Genomic DNA, 17,633 nt, shown 5'->3' with positions numbered 1-17,633 from the left:
TGTTACACTTTATTCTGCATTGTTATTGTTTTGCCTTCCTCTGCCCTGATGTTCTGAGTAATGATCCGATCTGTGTGAGCGCACGTGACAATCCTAAACCAATTACAAATAAAAATATCTCCTCTCTCTCTCTCTCTCTCTCTCCCTCTCTCTCTCACTCACTCTCCCATTCTCTCTCTCTCCGCTGTCAGTCGCCGTTACATCTTCTCTATCTTCTGTCTCTACACACACACACACACACACACTCCCTCCCTCCCTCCCTCTCTCTCTCTCTCTCTCTCTCTCTCTCTCTCAATCCCTCTCTCTCTCACTCACTCTCCCATTCTCTCTCTCTCCGCTGTCAGTCGCCGTTACATCCTCTCTATCTTCTGTCTCTTCACACACAGACACACAGACACACACACCCTCCCTCCCTCCCTCTCTCTCTCTCTCTCTCTCTCTCCCCCCCCCCTCGCTCTGTCTCCCCAGCCCCGCCCCCAAGCGCCCGTGGGGCCCCGTTCCCCGTGGCGGGGGCGTTGTCACCCCAGGGGTTGACAGCCCCCGGGGACCCGTGCCTCGCTCTTCCTGCTCCGGCCACTCCAGCGGCCTTTTGCCGGCCGGCGCGGACGGGAAGCCCCGGTTCTTTGACTGGGTCTCGGTCGGGACGAGCGGCAAATGCGCAGACCTTCGACGCAGAGCGAGAGCGAGTTAGAGAGAGAGAGAGACATCCGCTGCAGGAATCCACGCCCTCTGTCGACACACACATGCACAAACCCGTTGTTAAAGAAAACGCTGAACAGACTCAAACCCAGACGCTGCACGGACCCGGACAAAAGACAATTAGCCAGGTTTGAATTCAGCGCGCACTGGGCGGTGACTGCGTGGGACGGTGACCTGCTTTCGCAGCGTCGCGATTCAGGGAAAGTGGCAGAAGACAGAGGTGGGCAGAAAGGCCTCCTGCACCCCTCCCCCATCCTGCCCCACCCTTGCCCCGACCCCCTTCCTTCCCCGTCTTCGCAACGTCTTCTCTGGCCCATGCCCCTCTCCTGTCTCCGCGACCCCCTTCCCCATTCCACTTCTGTCTCCGTGACCCCCTCCATCTGCTACTCCTCCAGTCTCCGTGAAGCCCCCCTTCTGTCTCCGTTACCCCTTCCCTCTCCTGTCTCCGTGAACCCCTCCCTCTCCTCTCTCCGTGAACCCTTCCCTCTCCTTTCTCCGCGACCCCTTCCCTATTCCACTCCTGTCTCCGTGACCCCCTCCATGTGTTACTCCTCCAGTCTCCGTGAACCCCTCCCTCTCCTACTCCCTTCTCCTGTCTCCGTGACCCGCTCCCTCTCCTACATCCCTCTCCTGCCCCGTGACCCCCTCCCTCTCCTACACTTCCTGTCTTCGTGACCCCCCTGCCCTCTCCTGTGTCCGTGACGCCCCTCCTTCTCCTACAACCCCTCTTCTGACTCCGCGAGCCCACCGTCCCCTCCAGCCCTTCCCGTCTCCGTTACCCTCTCCCTCACCCACCGCCCACCCCGTCGCCGTGACACGATTCTTTCCCGGAATCCAGTGCCCACTCTCCAGTCCCCTCCTCCGCCCTCCCTCACCCCTTTTCATTCCCAATCCCATTCTACCACATTCCGCCTCTCCCCTCCCCATTCCCGCATTCTCCCCTTCGCTCTCTACAAACCGCCGCCACCCGCTCTCCCTATCCTTTCCCTTCTACTCGTCCCCTTCTCCCCTCCTACTCGGCACCTCTCACCACAGCCTCACTCCCCACCAACCCCCCATTCCTCCCCTCTTCCCCGCCCTCTCTGTGTCCCCCTCCCCATTCTACCCGCGCGTCCCCTTCCCTCTGTCTCCCTTTCTCGCATCACCACTCATTCTCCCACTGCCTCCTCTTGTTCCTCTCCCCTCTTCTTCTCACTCTTTGCTCCGTCTCCACCCCCATTCTCCTGTCTCTCCCCTCCACTATTTCAGCTCCTACCCTCTCCCCTTCTCTCCTCTCCCTCTTTTTGCACCTCACCCTCCCCTCTGCTCTGCCCTTCCCACTCCTCCACTGCCCTTCAATCGCCTCTCTACCCTACCTACCCCTCCGCTCCCCCACCTCCTCCTATGCCCTCCCCCTCCCCGCCTCTCCAACTCCTCCACCCCTCCCCCTCCTCCCCCCCTTCATGTCCATCCCCCTCGCCCAACCCTCACCCTGCCGCGACCTCAATCTTCCCTCCCCTTCTCCACCTCCCTTCCTTCACATTCCGCCTTCTCTCCACTTCCCTTACTCTCCTCCCCCTTTCCATCCCCTCACACTCTTTCCGCCTCCTTTCTTACTCCTTCCCTCTCACCCTCCTCGCCCTCTGGCCCTCACCGCCCTCCACTCTCCTTAACCATTACCTCATTCTCCACCAGCCAATCCATCTGCTCCTCCCAGCACGCCGCTTCCCTCTACAACAATACTCCCCCCCCCCACCTCTTCATCCGCCCCCGTTATCCCTCTGCTGCCGCTGGTTGGTCTGACAGTTTCCCGGCTGCTCTGAGACAGGATCAGGCTGTGACCGCACGCCGAGACTCCGCCCGCCAAGCGCGCAGTCTTCCTCGGCTCCCGGAGCGGAGCACACGGTCCCGGGACAGTCCGCGGCGGCGGCACGATGCGCTCCCTGGTACCGATACTGCTGATCTTCGGTCTGCTGATAGGTAAGTGAGCGATACTGACCGGGACTGGGGGGAGGGGTGGGGTGGGGGTGGAGTGGCGGGCGGGGAGGAGAGGGAACGGGCGACCGAGAGAGGGGATAAAACGGAGAGAGGACCTGTGTGTCTCTCGTGTGTGTGTTTCAGCATAAAATACACACTCAGGTGATCAAACACGTGCATATGCACGCCTTGAATCTGTACAAGCACACACACACACACACGCACACACACACACACACACACACACACACAGACACACACACACACACACATACATACTCTCACACCACAGGTATACGCTCTCGCAGACGCACCTACATGCATACACACACAGACACGGATGTGCACACAAATACACGCACACACACACTCACACATAATTTCTCTCTCTCACACACACACACACACACAAACAGGAGAGACACGGATTCTCTCTCCATTTTCCCCCCTCTCTCGCTTTCCTCTCCAATCACCAACCCCCCCACACACACACACACACAAACACCTTCGCTCTCACATGCACACACGCACGACACCATCACACTCACACGCACTCTCTCGCTCTCTCACGCACACCTCCCTCTCTCACACGCAAACAAACACAATCACACTTACAGGCATTCGCTCGCTGTCTCCCTCCCTCTCTCTCTCTCTCTCTCTCTCTCTCTCTCTCTCTCTCTCTCTCACACACACACACACACACACCACTCCACACTGTGTAAGAGATGGGGATATTTTTTAAGCATTTCCCAGTCGAGCTGTGAAACGCTGAGGCAGCAGAAGTTAACGTGTTTTGTGGTGAGGGACGGCGCGTTACATGTCAGTGGGGACGGGGAAGGGGGTTAACCAGGCCTGTGACTATGGAGCCGAGGCAGGTGGTGATTGATGCCGGACTAGGGGCACTGGATCTACACGGGGCAGGGAGAGGGTTGCGTGGGGGGTAGTGGGAGCGGCGGCATTGGGGGACAAGTGAAGCGTGGGGAGAGAGAGAGGGAGGAAGGCGGGGAGCGAGGGATTCAAATGGAATTAGGAGGAGAAGGAGACGAGAGCAGTGGGATTGAAAGAGTGGAGGGCGGACGGTGGCGTAGGCAGGGAAGGGGAGTGAGTCGAGGGGAGAGAGACAGCGACAGTGACGGGGGCGGGGAAGGGGAGGTAATTCGGAGGGAAGGGGAGCTGGAGGGGCGAGAGCGGGGGGGGGGTAGTCAGGTAACGCAGATGCAAGAACGACGGATGGGGGAGATAGGAAATGAGAGAAGGTGGGGTTACAGAGGGAACGAACGAGGGAGGCGAGGGGAGTGAAATGGGGGTGACAGAGAAGGAGAGAAGTGGAGAGAGGAGACGAAAGAGAAATAATGAGGCGCAGAAAAGGGAGGGGGGCGGAAGAGAGAGACCGCGGAGAGTAGAGGGGAGAAGAGACAGAGAGAAGGGGAGGGAAGGGGGTTATGTGTGGGGTGGGAGCAGAACATCTCATTATTACACAAAGCTTCAAACCAAACCAGGCACTGGCTGTAATGGAGAGGAGAGAGCGGTAAAGTCTCCCTCCCTCTCTCTCTTTCTCTCTTATTCCCACCCTCTCTTCCCCCAACCCTTCCCTCTGCCTTTCTCTCTCTCTTTCGCTTTCGTGCTCTCTCTCTCTGTTCCTCTCTCTCTCTCTCTCTCTCTCTCTCTCTCTCTCTCATTCTGTCTGTTTATATATCTTTCTCTCATTCTCTCCCTCTTTCCCTCTCTCTCTCTCTCTCTGTTCCTCTCTCTCTCTCTCTCTCATTCTGTCTGTTTATATATCTTTCTCTCATTCTCTCCCTCTTTCCCTCTCTCTCTCTCTCTCTCTGTTCCTCTCTCTCTCTCTCTCTCTCTCTCTCATTCTGTCTGTTTATATATCTTTCTCTCATTCTCTCCCTCTTTCCCTCTCTCTCTCTCTCTGTTCCTCTCTCTCTCTCTCTCTCTCTCTCTCTCATTCTGTCTGTTTATGTATCTTTCTCTCATTTTCTCCCTCTGTCCCTCTCTCTCTCTCTCTCTCTCTCTCTCTCTCTCTTTCTCATCCTTTGCCCCCCGCCCCTCTTTCTCACTCTCACTCTGCCCCTCCCTTTCATTCTCTTCTCGGTTCCTCTATTTCCTTCTCTGTCTCTCAAACACACACAGACACACACACACACACACACACACACACACACAGACACACACACACACACACACACACACAGACACACACACACACACACACACAAGATGGCTCCTTCTCATGCCCGTGATGTGCGTGTCTGCATGCTATGTTTCCGCGTTAAAGAGTCACCCGACACGGAATCAGGCCCTTGGAATCCGTGCCGTGTCGACCAAGATTCCCATCTGGGCCAGTCCCAGTTGCCCGTGTTTGTCCCATGTCCTTCTGAACCTTTCCGATCTGTCTACCTGCCCGAGTGCCTTTAAAATGTCCTTAACGTACCATGCCTCGACCACTCCCTCTGGCAGCTGCTTCCACAGACGGACCACCCTCTGGGTGCAATGTCTGCCCTTCGGGACCCGATTAAATCTCTCCCCTCTCGCCCGAAACCTGTGCGCTTTCGGTTCTTGAGTCCCCAACCCTGGGGGCGGGGGGATGACTGCGGGCATTCACCCCTCTATCTGTGCCCTGTCGTGTCTCCAGACGCCCCTCTGAGGTCACACCTGCGCTCCAAGCAGCCTGCCCAGCCTCTGTCCGCAACTCAGTCCCCCGAGTCCCGCCGAATCTCCCTCCAGACCATTGGCGTCTTTCCTCCGGCAGGGAGACCAAAGCTCAGTACAGAGCTTCAAGTGCGGCCCAACAGAGTCTAGCATGACCTTTCTTTGTTCCCTGACTGATGAGGGCCAACGTGCCAGACATCTTCTTTATCCACCCCCCCCCCACCCCACCCCACACCCCCGTCTGGCTATGATGCCACATTCAGGGAACTATGTAGACTTGGAACATAGGACGGGACAGCAAAGGAACCGCTACATAGGAGCTGAACGCAATGCGGGATGAAACTCAATCCTTTGCTAGCTCCCCAATGTCCATATCCCTCAACTCCTGCACACATCCACGGGCCTCCCTAACAGCCTCTTAAACTTCTCTGTCGTCCTTGCCTCCACCACCAGGCCTGGCAGCGCATTCCAGGCCCCCTCCACCCTCGATACGGCTACATGAGACCCTGGTCTGACCCCACTTGGAGTGCTGGGTTGTGTTCGGTTCTGGTCACCTCACTGCAGGAGGGATGTGGATACTGTAGAGAGAGTGCAGAGGAGATTTACAAGGATGTTGCCTGGATTGGGGAGCATGTCTTATGAGAACAGGTTGAGTGAATTCGGCCTTTTCTCCTTGGAGTGACGGAGGATGAGAGGTGACCTGATGGAGGTGTACAAGATAATGAGAGGCATTGATCGTGTGGATAGTCAGAGGCTTTTTCCTCAGGGCTGAAATGGCTAACACGAAGAGGCACAGTTTAAAGGTGTTTGGAAATAGATACCGTGGGGATGTCAGGGGTAAGTCTTTCACACAGAGAGTGGTGGGTACGTGGAATGGGCTGCCGGCGACGGTGGTGGAGGCGGATACAATAGGGTCTTTTAAGAGACTCTTAGATAAGTACATGGAGCTTCGAAAAATAGAGGGCGATGCAGTCGGGTAATTCTAGGCCGTTTCTGGAGGAGGTTACAGGTCGGCACAGCATTGTGGGCCGAAGGGCCTGTAATGTGCTGCAGATTTCTCTGTATCTATGTTCTGTGTAAAAATACAATAAACGCGCCCCGCACATCCCTTCTAACATTAAATGCATGCCATCTGCCAATAGACAACCGAGCCCTGGAGGAAAAAGATACCGGCTGTCTGCTCTATCCACGCCTCTAATAATTTTAAAAACTCTATCCGGTCTCCCCATCAGGCTCAATCTCCCCAGCGAAAGCAGCTCACACCCTCTAAACCCTGCTGCGCCCTCTCCAAAGCATTCCAACCACCACCCCACCCCCCCCCCACCACCACCACCAACCCCACGCCCTTCCTACAACGGGCCGACAAGAGCTGAACGCAATACTCCAAATGTGGCCTAACCAGAGTTTTATGCACCGGCTGCCACACAACTTCCTGACTCGTGAATTCAGCTCCTCGACAAACACAGGCAAAAGCGGGCCAAGCGAGAGGGGGACATGGCACCGGCCCAGGTGGGAAGGTCGGTCGGCCCGAAGGGCGCCCTTTCGTCCTGGGTGAGCCCAGGAGTCTAAGCACTGCGCGGCGAGGCACGAGTCGCTGGTTGTCAGGGGCTATGCCTTTCTTGACCACCCTATCAACACATGCGGCCACTCTCTGGGAGCTGTGGGCCTGGAGCCCGAGATCTCTCTGCACATCAACACTGTTAAGGGCTCCCCCTCCCACTAACTGTGTCCTGTCCCCTTACATTTGTTCTCCCGGAGTGCATGACCTCACACTTTTCCGGGCTAAACTCCATCTTCCTTCGAATTTTCCCCCCTCTCACGTCGAATTCCTGCCCTCTGGAATGAAACATTTCCACCCCGGTAGGGGAGAAAATAAGATATTATCTACGCGATCTACGCCTTTCTCTCTCTCTCTCTCTCTCTCTCTCTCTCTCTCTCTCTCTCTCTCTCTCTCTCTCTTTCTCTCCCTCTCTCTACATTGTCCCATCACACACTCCTGCGGTCAGACACAGCGTAAAGATCCCTCTGCATCGCACCATCATACACTCCTGGGGATAGACACAGAGTGAGGCTCCCTCCACACCATCCCGTCACGTACTCCCGGGGTCCGATGTGAAGTGACCCTCCCTCCGCGCCGTCCCATCACAGATCCCTGGTTCAGACACAAAGTGAAACTTCTTCAATGCCATCCCATCACACACTTCCGGGGACAGACACAGAGTGAAAGCCCCTCTGAATTATGCCATCACCCCCCCCCCCCCCCCGCGGTTAGACACATACACTCCTGGGGACAGACACAGTGCGGGGCTCCACCGCACCGTCCCATCACACAGTCCCCGTGGTCAGAAACAGAGCGTTAGTTAGAAAAATTCAGTCGCTAGATATACACGGAGAGGTGGTAAATTGGATTAGAAATTGGCTCAATGGAAGAAGCCAGAGAGTGGTAGTAGAGAATTGCTTCTCTGAGTGGAGGCCTGTGACTAGTGGTGTGCCACAGGGATCAGTGCTGGGTCCATTGTTATTTGTCATCTATATCAATGATCTGGATGATAATGTAGTAAATTGGATCAGCAAATTTGCTGATGATACAAAGATTGGAGGTGTAGTTGACAGTGAGGAAGGTTTTCAGAGCCTGCAGAGGGACTTGGACCAGCTGGAAAAATGGGCTGAAAAATGGCAGATGGAGTTTAATACAGACAAGTGTGAGGTATTGCACGTTGGAAGGGCAAACCAAGGTAGAAAATACAGGGTTAATGGTAAGGCACTGAGGAGTGCAGTGGAACAGAGGGATCTGGGAATACAGATACAAAGTTCCCGAAAAGTGGCGTCACAGGTAGATAGGGTCGTAAAGAGAGCTTTTGGTACATTGGCCTTTATTAATCAAAATATTGAGTATAAGAGCTGGAATGTTATGATGAGGTTGTATACGGCATTGCTGAGTCCGAATCTGGAGTATTGTGTTCAGTTTTGGTCACCAAATTACAGGAAGGATATAAATAAGGTTGAAAGAGCGCAGAGAAGGTTTACAAGGATGTTGCCGGGACTTGAGAAACTCAGTTACAGAGAAAGGTTGAATAGGTTAGGACTTTATTCCCTGGAGCGTAGAAGAATGAGGGGAGATTTGATCGAGGTATATAAAATTATGATGGGTATAGATAGAGTGAATGCAAGCAGGCTTTTTCCACTGAGGCAAGGGGAGAAAAAAACCAGAGGACATGGGTTAAGGGTGAGGGGGGAAAGTTTAAGGGGAACATTAGTGGGGGCTTCTTCACACAGAGAGTGGTGGGAGTATAGAATGAGCTGCCAGACGAGGTGGTAAATGCGGGATCTTTTTTAACATTTAAGAATAAATTGGACAGATACATGGATGGGAGGTGTATGGAGGGATATGGTCCGTGTGCAGGTCAGTGGGACTAGGCAGAAAATGGTTCGGCACAGATAAGAAGGGCCAAAAGGCCTGTTTCTGTGCTGTAGTTTCTATGGTTTCTATGGTGAAGAGCACAGGCAGGGAGAATGCGCACGGCCTTCTCTTCCCCAAGGTTGAGGAATCAAGAACCAGGGGCAACGGGTGCGCGGGGGGGGGGGTGGGGAAGATTTAATAGAAACCTGCAGGAGAGAACTTCTATAGACAGAAGTGGGGGAAGGGCGGTATATAAAACTGGTTGCCAGAGGAAGTGGTCGAGATACATACGTTTGGAGGGCACTTGGCCGGGTACGGGAACAGGAATGGTTCGGAGGGAGATGGGCATATGGCACCAGCTCAGACTGGCGAAGGGCCCACTTCCGTGCCGGGTGACCCCAGGAGTCTAGGCAGTACCGTGGCGGGACGCGAGTCGGTCGTTGTCACGGTGCGACCTGACAAACCCCTGAACCCAGGCGCGGAGGAATCGACAGGCCCCCACGCAGAGAGGGAAGCAAGAGTTTATTCGTAGAGATTCCAACAGAACGGCGCTGGCTCGACCGAACGGCGCTTCGAGCCCAATCGTTCTCAAAACACAAGGACCCCCACCCCACCCCACCCCACCCCAACGCCGCCAGCAAGCGCCTGATCGAGAGTCCGCATTAAATCATCGCGAGTGCGCGGAAAACCCGTGCCAGTCAAAAAACAAAAAATAAATTTGACGAGGTCAAACAGAAAGCGCAAGGGGCTGGACGGCTCTCGCTTAAGGTGCCCGGGCCCGCAGGCCTCATGTGGCTGGCTCCCTTGACTCTGGCTGGTCTTCGGTTCCGGGACCTCTGCTGCCTGTGCTGATGCAAAGGGTGGCGGGTTTGGGCGGTAAATCCGCAGTCAGCGCAACGACTGGCTGCGCGGTGGACAGTCTAGGAGATCGTCTGAGGAGGGAATGCGACATTCAGTAGATGAGTTGCAGGCCTGTCCCTGCTCCCTTCTCCCTTCCCTCGTCCGGGGTTCACGGGACGGGGTGTCGGGGAGAGAGTTCCCAGCCGATTCACATCCGGGTCTATTTATTGATCGAGTTTCATCCGGGGGAGTGTGCGGTGTTGCTGCACATCAGCGGGTCAAACGTAAAGGGCCAGGACACGGTAACTGGGCAGGACGCTTCACAGTGTGGATGTCCAGAGGGAATTTTGGGGTCCAAGTCCGCTGGCTCCCTGCCAGTGCCCGCACAGTCAGACAGGGCAGGAAAGAAGGCGGGCGGCACGCCTGCCCCAGTTAGTCAAGGCGCTGAGTTCAAAGAGACATCAAGCTATGTTGCAGAAGAAGTTACGAATTGTTGAAGCTACCAAAAAAAAAAACTTTCTCCTGTCATTCGCCCAGACTTTCTTTGTACTCCTTACCTAAAGGGGGCTTGACACATAGCCATGTGAATGACAGGAAGCTGAAATCGGTCAGAATGCTAAATAACTTAAAATTAATAATGAAACAACTGCGGACAACGGGAACCTAACCCATACATACTGTTCGGGTCAAATTTGACCCGTTTTGACATTTGACAGCAGTAAAAACACCCTAAATGCCATATTTTAAGCCGAAATTTGATGACTTTTCGTAAAGTGACCCAAAATGCGCAAAAAATGAAAAAAAGTTAAAAATTGTATACTATTGCACAGTTGTTACAAATTTTTGTACATTGTACATTTGACCCGTATATATTGAAATGGATTTTAGATCTCTGAAACATTAATTATGGATTAATCACCCATTTATTAATATCAGATAGGCTATTTATACAATCTAAATAGATCTGCGGTTCAAAATTTGGTAGAGACACTTGTTACGAGGGAATTCACGGGCCGGGTCAAAATTGACCCGGACCATACTGTGAAAGTAGAAGTAAGGGCTAAAACGTAGAGTGGTGGCTGTATAAAATTCTGGTCAGGTCGCACTTGGGGTATCGTGTGCGCAGTTCTGGTCGTCGCTTCACAAGGAAAGGTGTGGGGGCTTCGGAGAGGGTGCAGAAGGGTTTCAACAAGATGCTGCTTGCATTAGAGGTCGTGAGCTGTTAGGAGAGGCTTGGGTTGTTTTCCACTGGAGCAGCGGAGGCGAAGGGGAAACCTGACAGAGGTTTTAAAGATCATGCGGGGCATAGATGACGGTATCTTTACCTGAATCTTTTATCTGAAATGTCTAATTAAAATGGAGTACATTTGAGGCGACGGGTGGGAAGGGGGAACGGTTTCAAAGGAGATGTGCGCGACAAGTTTTTTTTACCCTAACACACAGAGTGGTAGATGCCTAAACATGCGCCTCCAGGGTTGATGATGGAGGCAGATACGACAGAGGCGTTTAAGAAGCCTTTAGACAGAGATATGGATGTGCAAGGAATTGAGAGGGGGTAGACATTATGAAGTGTGGGGGGGGGGGGGTGTTATTCGTTTTGCATTTAATTACTAAACTAATTGGTTCAGCCCAACAGCGTGGACTGAAGAGAGTGTTCTATGCTGCACCGTTCCATGTTTTGTGTTACGTGTTCCATGTTCTGTGTTCCGTGTTCCGTGTTCCGTGTTCCGTGTTCTATGTCCTGTGTTCCTGTTCTGTGTTCCATGTCCTGTGTTCTATGTTCTATGTTGCGTGTTCCGTACGCTGTGCTCAATATGACAGAGCAGGTGGCAAGTTTGACACCATGCTTGGCCTGGACAATTCTAACAGGAGCCTTCTCTCTTTCTTTTGTTTCAGCTACGTCCTATCAAGGGTCCAAAGATCAGGATTTGAAAGGTAAGCGTTTGACTCCTCGCTGCCACTTGCAGAACGCAGGGTTTCCTCGTCCAGGGGTCTGGTATTAAAGTGGGACCCAGGATCTTCAGCCAATCCAGTCTGCTTCGCCATTCGACCGTATCTGTTTCATGGGCCCTCTCTGCCCCATTCTTCTCCCTTCTCTCTCCATAACCATAAGACCATAAGACATAGGAGCAGAATTAGGCCATTCAGCCCATCGAGTCTAATCCCGGATCCCACTCAACCCCGTACACCTGCCTTCTTGACATATCCTTTGTTGGCCTGTCCGATCAGGAAATGATCAACTTCTGCCTTAAATATGCCCACGGGTTTGGCCTCCATCGCAGTCTTTGGCAGACCAGCCCACAGATTCACTGCTCTTTGGCTAAAAAAAAAAAAATCCCTCCTTAACCTCTGTTCTAAAAGGTCACCCCTTAATTTTGATGCTGTGCACTCTAGTTCTGCATACCCCCTCGATAGGAAACATTCTCTCAACGCCCACCCTATCTAGTCCTTTCAACATTTGGTGGGTTTCAATGAGATCCCCCCCCCCCCGCATTCTTCTAAATTCAAACGAGATCAGGCCAAAAGCTGCCAAACGCTCCATATATGTTAACCCCTTCATTCCTGGAATCATCCTCGTGAAACTCTTTTGGACTCTCTCCAATGACAACACATCCTTTCAGAGATATGGGGCCCAAAACTGTTGACAATACTCCAAGTGTACCCTGACTAGTGTCTTATAAAGACTAAGCATTATTTCCTTGCTTTTATATTCTATTCCTATTGAAATAAATGCCAATATTGCATTTCTTTACTGTGAATTAACCTTCTGGGGGTCTTGCATGAAGACTCCTGAGTCCCTCTGAACCTCTGATGTTTGAACATTCTTCCCATTTAGATATTAGTCTGCACTGTTGTTCCTTTTACCAAAATGCATTATCATATCCCAGCACTGTATTCCATTTGCCACTTTTTTTGCCCATTCTTCCAATATGTCTAATTCTTGCTGCAATCGCATTGCTTCCTCAGCACTATCTACCCCTCCGCCTATCTTCGTATCATCCGCAAACTTCGCCACAATGCCGTCAACTCCATTATCTAAACCATTGACAAACAATCTGAAAAGTAGCGGTCCCAATACTGACTCCTGAGGAACATCACTAGTCACTGGCAGCCAACCTGAAAAGGTCCCCTTTATTCCCACTCCTGCCTGTCAGCCATTCTGCTATCCACGCCAGTGTCTTTCCTGTATCGCCATAGGATTTTATCTTGTTAAACAGCCTCATGTGTGGCACCTTATCAAACGCCTTCGGAAAATCCCAGTAAATGACATCCACTGCCTCTCCTTCGTCCACCCTGCGTGTTATTTCCTTGAAGAACTCTAACAGATTTGTTAGGCAAGATTTTTTTTTTACAGAAACCATGGTGATTTTGAGTATTTGATCATCATCCTCCAATTACCCTGAAACTTCATCCTCAGTAATGAACTCCAACACTTTCCCAACCACTCAAGTTAGACTAAATGGCCTATAATTTCCTTTCTTTCGTCTTTCTTCCTTCTTAAAGAGTGGAGTGACATTTGCAATTTTCCAATCCTCCGGGACCATGCCAGAATCAAGTGATTCTTGAAAGATCATGACCAATCAATCCGTTGTCTCTTCAGCAACCTCTCGCGGAATTCTGAGATTTAGTACATCTGGTCCGGGTGATTTATTCACCTTAAGACTTTTGAGTTTGCCTTGCACTTTTCCTTTGTGATAGCAATGGCACTCGCTCCTGCTCCCTGACACTCATGGAACTCTGGCACACTGCTGGTGTCTTCCACACTGAAGACAGATGCAAAGTACCCATTAAGTTCATCTGCCATTTCTTTGTCCCCCATTACTACCTCAGCGGCATTATTTTCCAATGGACCGATATTAGATCAGATTAGATTAGATTCAACTTTATTGTCATTGTGCCGAGTACAGATACAAAACCAATGAAATGCATTTAACATCTGACCAGAAATGCAAAGCATAGTGTTATTTACAAAATAACTGTGAATAAAAAGTAAGTGCTACAACACACAAATATAAAAGTACTGAGACAGTACAATACGGGTGCAATACTGCTTAGCGCTGTGATGAGAGGTTCAGCAGTGTCACAGCCTCAGGGAAGAAGCTCTTCCTGTGCCTGCTGGTGCGGGAGCGGAGGCTCCTGTAGCGCCTACCGGTTGAGAGGAGAGTAAAAAGTCCATGGTTAGGGTGAGATGCATCCCCGATAATGCTTTTCGCCCTGCCCAGGCGGCGGTTATGGAGGGCAATTAGGTGTCGATAATCCGCTGGGCAGTTTCCACCACACGCTGGAGTGCTTTGCGGTCCGATACGGGACAATATCAACTCTCAGCTCCCTTTTACTCTTCATATAACTGAAAAAAATCGTTTCGTACCCTGCTTTAGATTGTTGGCTAGTCTGCCCTCATACTTCATCTTTTCCCTTCTTATAACCATGTAACATATAACCATATAATAATTACAGCACGGAAACAGGCCATCTCGGCCCTTCTAGTCCGTGTCGAACTCTTACTCTGACCTAGTCCCACCGACCTGCACTCAGCCCATAACCCTCCATTTCTTTCCTGTCTATATATCTGTCCAATTTAACTTTAAATGACAACATCAAACCTGCGTCAACCACTTCTGCTGGAAGCTCGTTCCACACAGCCACCACTCTCTGAGTAAAGAAGTTCCCCCTCATGTTACCCCTAAACTTTTGTCCTTTAACTCTCAACTCATGTCCTCTTGTTTGAATCTCCCCCACTCTCAATGGAAAAAGCCTAACCACGTCAACTCTATCTATCCCCCTCATAATTTCAAACACCTCTATCAAGTCCCCCCTCAACCTTCTATGCTCCAAAGAATAAAGACCCAACTTGTTCAACCTTTCTCTGTAACTTAGGAGATGAAACCCAGGCAACATTTTAGTAAACATTCTCTGTACTGTCTCAATTTTATTGACATCTTTCTTATCATTCGGTGACCAGAACTGTACACAATACTCCAAATTTGGCCTTACCAATGCCTTATACAATTTCAACATTACATCCAAACTCCTATACTCAATGCTCTTATCAATAAAGGGCAGCAAACCAAAAGCTTTCTTCACCACCCCATCCACATGAGATTCCACCTTCAGGGAACTATTCACCATTATTCCTGGATCCCTCTGTTCTACTGCATTCTTCAATGCCCTACCATTTACCATGTATGTCCTATTTTGATTAGTCCTACCAAAATGTAGCACCTCACATTTTTCAGCATTAAAATCTATTTGCCATCTTTCAGCCCACTCTTCTAACTGGTCTAATTCTCTCTGCAAGCTTTGAAAACCTTCTTATAGTTTTTTTTTAATTATTGCCTAATGTTGGATTTTCGAAGCTTCCCGATCATTCCACTACTTGCTCACATTTGCTTTCTTATATGCCCTTTCCTTGGCTTTCATGCACTTGATGTCCTGACTGAAGAAGACTCTATCGGGCTCCGTTTTAAATTTACCTACTGACTTGACCTCCACGGCTGTCTGTGGCTGATGAAATCCACAGATCCGCCGCCCTCCGGCGAGTGCAATCCCTCCTCGTCTCAGTGCTAAAGCGATGCCCTCACTTTCGCGGTGAACGACTAGGACCTGGGACTGCTGTAGCCCAGAGGGGTCTTGGGGTGCAGGCGCATGGCTCCCCCGGAGGTGGTGTCAAAGGTCAAAGGGAGTATGGCAGGCTGCCCTTCAGCGGTCAGGGGGCTGGGTACTGGAGATGGAATGGGAATTGGCTGATTGTTGCCACGCGGTCTGAGATCGACTGAGGGGTTTGTCCTGCTTGCTGTTCATTGAGATCAGATCATCGCGCCGTGCATTCAGCTAGAGCAAGTTAAAACAATGTCAAGTCCGAATAAAGTGGTGCAAGACCCGCACTTGGAGCATTGTGTTCGGGTTTGGTCCTCCTGCTCCAGGAGGGCCCACGAGGCTGCTGAACAAGGCTTGACAGGAAGGACACGAGCAGGGGTTGGCCGACCGGCAGTAGTGGGAAGAGAAGGGGAATTTTCTGGATGGGTGCCAGTGGCGAGTGGAAACAAAGAGTAGGTATTAATGGGTCCCCTTTTGAGAACGGCAGGCAGTAACTAGTGGGGTACCGCAAAGCTCGGTGCTGGGACCGCAGCTATTTACAATATACATTAATGATTTAGATGAAGGGATTAAAAGTAACATTAGCAAATTTGCAGATGAAGCAAAACTGGGTGGCGGTGTGAAATGTGAGGAGGATGTTATGAGAATGCAGGGTGACTTGGACAGGTTGGGTGAGTGGGCAGATGCATGACAGATGCAGTTTAATGTGGATAAATATGAGGTTATCCACTTTGGTGGCAAGAACGGGAAGGCAGATTATTATCTAAATGTAGTCAAGTTAGGAAAAGTGGAAGTACAACGAGATCTAGGTGTCCATGTTCATCAGTCACTGAAAGTAAGCATGCAGGTACAGCAGGCAGTGAAGAAAGCTAATGACATGTTGGCCTTCATAACAAGGGGAGTTGAGTTTTGGAGCAAAGAGGTCCTTCTGCAGTTGTACAGGGCCCTGGTGAGACCACACCTGGAGTATCGTGTACAGTTTTAGTCTCCAAATTTGAGGAAGGACATTCTTGCTATTGAGGGAGTGCAGCGTAGGTTCACGAGGTTAATTCCCGGGATGGGGGGACTGTCATATGTTGAAGGATTCGAGCGGCTGGGCTTGTATACACTAGAATTTAGAAGGATGAGAGGGAATATGATTGAAACATATAAGATTATTAAGGGATTGGACACGCTGGAGGCAGGAAACATGTTCCCGATGTTGGGGGAGTCCAGAACCAGAGGCCACATTTTAAGATTAAGGGGTAGGCCACTTAGAACGGAGTTGGGGGAAAACTTTTTCACACAGAGGGTTGTGGTTCTGTGGAATGCTCTGCCTCAGAAGGCAGTGGAGGCCATTTCTCTGGATGCTTTCAAGAAAGAGTTGGATAGAGCTCTTAAAGATAGCGAAGTGAAGGGATTTGGGGAGAAGGCAGGAACTGGGTACTGATTGGGGATGATCAGCCATGATCACAGTGAATGGGGGTGCTGGCTGGAAGGGCCGAATGGCCTACTCCTGCACCTCTTGTCTATTGTCTATTAATGTGGGGCTGCGGGGGCTGGTGCTGCGTCCGCTTGTTGTGACGTCGCGTGTGACGTCACACGAGGGAGCCGATGGAGTTGTGGCCAGGCTTTTGCGGACGATGGAGATGGGTGGTGGGATGGGGAAGTGGGAGGGGGCTGCAAAGGGGAATCCCGGTGCGGGATTCCCCGAAAGGCCAGCTTGCAGGCTGAGACGCTGGCGAGGATGACAAATTGAGATGTCGGCATTCATTTCCAGCGGACTCGGACATGAAAGTCAGGAGGTCATGACGAGGCTTGTAAGGCAATGGTTAGACCACACTTGGAGCACTGTGAGCGGCTTTGGGGGGGGGGGGGTTTCTCTTATCCCAAGAAAGGATGTGCTGGCATGGCCGTGGGCCCTGGAGAGGTTCACAAAAAAATGAAAGGATTCCGCGAATGAAAGGGTTAGCCGATGTGGAACTCTGGCCTGTACTTGCTGGAGTTTAGGTACCTGAGTTGGTGAAGGGAGGGGTGGTGGGGCAGATCTCACTGAAACCTCTCAATAACTAAAAGGCGCAGATGGACTGGATATGGAGAGCATGCTTCCGACAGTACTGTATAGGACCACAGGGCACAGCCTCCCAATAGAAGGGCGTCCCTTTACAGCGGAGCTGAGGAGGGATTTATTCTGCCAGAGGGTGGTGAGTCATTGCCTCAGACGGCAGTCGGGAGCTTTTCAGGCGGAGGTTTGATAGGTCCTTGCTGAGTCAGGGCGTCCAGGGTTACGGGGAGAAGGCAGGAGTGTGGGGTCAGAGGGTGAATAAAACATCCACGATGGGACGGCGGAGCAGACTTCAGGGTCCGACTGACTTAATCATGCTCCCGTGTCTTACGGCTCCTCCATTCGGCTGGAAAGGGTGCAGAGCGAGGCTACGGCCGGGATTCCAGCTGCTGAGTTATGGAGACAGAGCTTGGGCAGGTCGGGGCTTTAGTCCGTGAG

The 17,633-nt window shown here is 51.6% G+C and overlaps 1 protein-coding gene across 2 annotated transcripts in view; it reads left to right on the top strand.

Moving 5' to 3' along the window:
- The first annotated feature begins 321 nt into the window (after positions 1–321).
- The window catches only part of LOC134339960 (deleted in malignant brain tumors 1 protein-like), a 68,446-nt gene continuing 51,134 nt past the window's right edge, over positions 322–17,633 (top strand). Inside the window, exons 1-3 of one of the 2 annotated variants that reach the window (XM_063036772.1) lie at positions 322–919; positions 2,507–2,658; positions 11,450–11,488. In XM_063036772.1, coding sequence (XP_062892842.1) covers positions 2,613–2,658; positions 11,450–11,488 — 85 coding nt within the window. In that variant the 5' untranslated portion in view covers positions 322–919; positions 2,507–2,612. Of the gene's footprint in view, positions 920–2,484; positions 2,659–11,449; positions 11,489–17,633 lie in introns of both variants that reach the window. The other variant, XM_063036773.1, reaches the window with a different exon arrangement.

Source organism: Mobula hypostoma, chromosome 31 (assembly GCF_963921235.1).
Source record: "Mobula hypostoma chromosome 31, sMobHyp1.1, whole genome shotgun sequence".
In the NCBI taxonomy this organism is placed as follows: domain Eukaryota; kingdom Metazoa; phylum Chordata; class Chondrichthyes; order Myliobatiformes; family Myliobatidae; genus Mobula; species Mobula hypostoma.
This window is presented reverse-complemented; position numbering and strand designations above follow the sequence as displayed.